Below are 3,196 nucleotides of genomic sequence, written 5' to 3' on the forward strand. Positions count from 1 at the left end.
TAGCCATAAAGAGTTCATTATCATCGGGAATCCTTAATTTATTCCAAAAAACTAATTCAAACACTTACTAATGTCATGGCATATTCATTATACTAATACTATCATGCAATGATTTGAAATACCATACATTCCCCAAACTTGAGAGAGCATTTTCCTAAATGCTAAATAAAAACTAAGTAAAACTAGACTACATGTTATGTAATGCATGAAACCTTAACTTTATGTTTGTGGTAGGTTGGAGGTCGTTCGACGTGGGCGCTTGCACAATTATATAGGGATGGAATGTTCAAAATCTGATGCGAGTGCAGTAGGGGGTCATAAGGCCTTCTGCGACCGGGGATAGTTGAGGCTCCTAATGTATAAACACCTTCTTCAACCTGCGTCTACTCCTTCGCAGAGGAATTTGCTACGACATTTCTGATTGGTCACCATCAAGTGGCTTTATAGGTTGCGGGGGTACTGGTACGGTTGAGAGCTAGAGCTCAGTTTCTTGACATTTGGTTGCTGACACTGAGTGGAATGGATTAGGATCAGTTGGTTTCTCGTCATCAGTGGGTTAGTGAGCATCTTCTGAGACCTCTACATTCTTAGATGGGTGCAAGAACGTATCAGGGAAGACTGGATATCAAGATTAATGTGCGGGAGAATTTCCATGAAAGCATTTTCCAGAAACTCGTTCCGACGCTTTACATAAGCAAAGAAGGTCATCATATTGCTAGTCAGTTGTTCTATGTGATCTTGGGTTCGCTTAGTGACCTCCTCTAGAGCATCTTTTTTTACCCTGGCATATTGGGTTGTATCAGCGCAGGAAGTGTTCTCATTTTTTCTTTTCCCTAGTTTTCCTTGAATCCAAGTAATATAGGATGCTTGGCCTTTGTAATACCAAACAACCCATACAACATCTCATTAAACTGCTTCCCTGGCACCTTTTTCTTATGGTAGAGAATTGTAATGAGGTTTGGAAATACCAAGGCACTAACAGGTCGCTTCAAACAAGAATGAACTTGTTCGACAATTATCTTGCTTATGTCAATGGAACACCCTACCAAAATAGAGTGCAAAAGAAACATCCTCTACAGTGAGACTGTGGTGTTGTGGGCAGTTGGGAGAAGATTGTGGTTCATGAAATGATTTCACAACTTAGACCTCGGTTATAGCCTCTCTCGATCCACCGTTCGTCGGCTGACTTGTTGGCAATTCCACTGTGTGTTTGAAAAACATAGGTTTTCCAATATGCCATGGTAAGTCTCATTATCTACCTCTTTTGTGAATATGGTGTGGTTAGCAACAATATCATGCATGTTAAAATAACGACTAATAGCTAAAGAGGTAAAGTGAATATAAATACCACCGAACCACCACAACATGTTGATTTGGGTCGATTAAGTTGGCATAAAACTCCTTCACTAGAGAGGCATTTACATTCCTTGGATGCTTGGTAAATGTTTTCCTCTGGTGCTTGTGAGCGATGTCCATGACATCATTGCCGAGGTTGGCATCTTCATTGTCGAAGAAAACAAAACCTAACTCAATTAAAACCAGACGGTTATTGAGCCTTTAAAACTATTCTTACACAGCTTCATCAACGAAACACGATGAAGATGATGGAGCCATGCTTGAAGGACGTGAGCGCACCATGGTTTAGTTGACAAAACAAAGAAAAGATGAAAAAGCTTGAAGCTTTTTAGCTATGGCGTTAGATGCTAAGGAGGGAAAAAGAAGAAAAAATAAAGATTCAGTGAGAGAGTAAAAATGATGAAAACAAGATGAAAAGGTAAAATGAGGGGTTATTTAACATGTGGATGGGGTGTTAGTTGGGGAAAAAGACAAAAGTAATAAAAATAAACCCTAAAGAAAACTAAAGATTTCAAAAAGTAAAAAGGTGAACTTTTCCCTCCTATTTTGTCTTGTTGTCGCCCACTCTCCTTTCTTTAGCCGTACTGTCATAACGTGCCTGCTGCATGGACCCTAAATTTGTAAAACAAAATAAAATAATCAACCAAAAGGAAACTGAGTATAACAGTATTAAAATAAACATTTATTTATGCTCAGGAGTAAATCCAAAATGTAATGGCATCTTCACAATGCTTAGCAGATTTCGGCATCGTTCAAGAAGAGTGTTGATTTGTCACGCAAGGGCGGAGCTCCTTGATAAGCCTTTAGACGCTGGCCATTAACTTTGAAAATAGACCCATCATCTATATTTTTTATATCAACAACTCCATGAGGGTATACACGGTGTACTTCAACAGGTTCGTACCATCCTGACTTTAGTTTTCTAGAAAAGAGCTTCAGCCTCGAATTGAAAAGGAGAACATGCAGGCCATTATGAAAATTCCTTGGAAAAAGTATTCGATCATGCCACTTTTTAGTTTTTCTTTGTAAAGCTTGGCATTTCCATATGCTTATGGTTGAAATTCTTCTATTTCATTAAGATCAAGAAATATTTCCTCCCCAGCTAGTTGTGCGTTGAAGTTCAGCTTCTTGATAACACAATATGCCTTATGCTCTAACTCCACAAGTAGGTGGCATGATTTCTCATATACCATCTTGAAAGGTGACATTCCTAAAGGTGTTTTAAATTCCATCCGATAAGCCCCAAGTGCTTCGTCCAGCTTCGGGGACCAGTCATTCCTTCTAAGATTCACCACATTTTCTAGGATTTGCTTAATCTCCCGGTTGGACACTTCAGCTTGCCTATTGGTTTGTGGGTGATATGTCATGACAATTTTATATCATACTCCATATTTTTCTAATGCCTTGGCAATCATCTTGTTATCAAAATGAGTGCCCTCGTCAATGATGATGGCTCTCGGTGCTCCAAATCGGGTAAATATGTTCTTGTGAAGGAACTTGAGCACATTTTTACAGTCATTCCTCGGTGTGGCAATAGCTTCAACCCACTTAAATACGTAGTTCACAACAAACAAAATATACAAGTCTCCAAAAAAAGATGGGAATGGCCCCATGAAGTCAATGCCCACAGGTCAAAGAGCTCGACCTCCATAATGTTTTGCAATGCATTTCATGTCGCCTGGAATGTTCCCAGTGTGTTGGCATCTACCGTACACTTTACAAAACTCGTGAGCATCCTTGAATAGTGACGGCCAATAAAAGCTTGATTGGATGACCTTAGTAGCAATCCTCGTACCTATGAAATGTCCTCCATAGGGGGCTATGTGGCAATGGTATAGAA

General features: G+C 39.5%; 1 protein-coding gene across 1 annotated transcript; it reads right to left on the reverse strand.

Annotated features, from left to right (window-relative positions):
• Window positions 1-2,405: 2,405 nt before the first annotated feature.
• On the reverse strand, window positions 2,406-2,723 carry LOC120197635. Its single transcript, XM_039199089.1, has one exon. The coding sequence runs from the start codon at window positions 2,721-2,723 to the stop codon at window positions 2,406-2,408; it is 318 nt and encodes a 105-aa protein (XP_039055020.1).
• Window positions 2,724-3,196: the final 473 nt, after the last annotated feature.

The sequence above is a fragment of the Hibiscus syriacus genome, unplaced genomic scaffold (assembly GCF_006381635.1).
Source record: "Hibiscus syriacus cultivar Baekdansim isolate YM2019G1 unplaced genomic scaffold, ASM638163v2 tig00117048_pilon, whole genome shotgun sequence".
In the NCBI taxonomy this organism is placed as follows: domain Eukaryota; kingdom Viridiplantae; phylum Streptophyta; class Magnoliopsida; order Malvales; family Malvaceae; genus Hibiscus; species Hibiscus syriacus.

Coding starts and splice junctions, on each gene's coding strand:
- LOC120197635 (XM_039199089.1), bottom strand. CDS start 2,723: ATGACATATCACCCACAAACCAATAGGCAAGCTGAAGTGTCCAACCGG.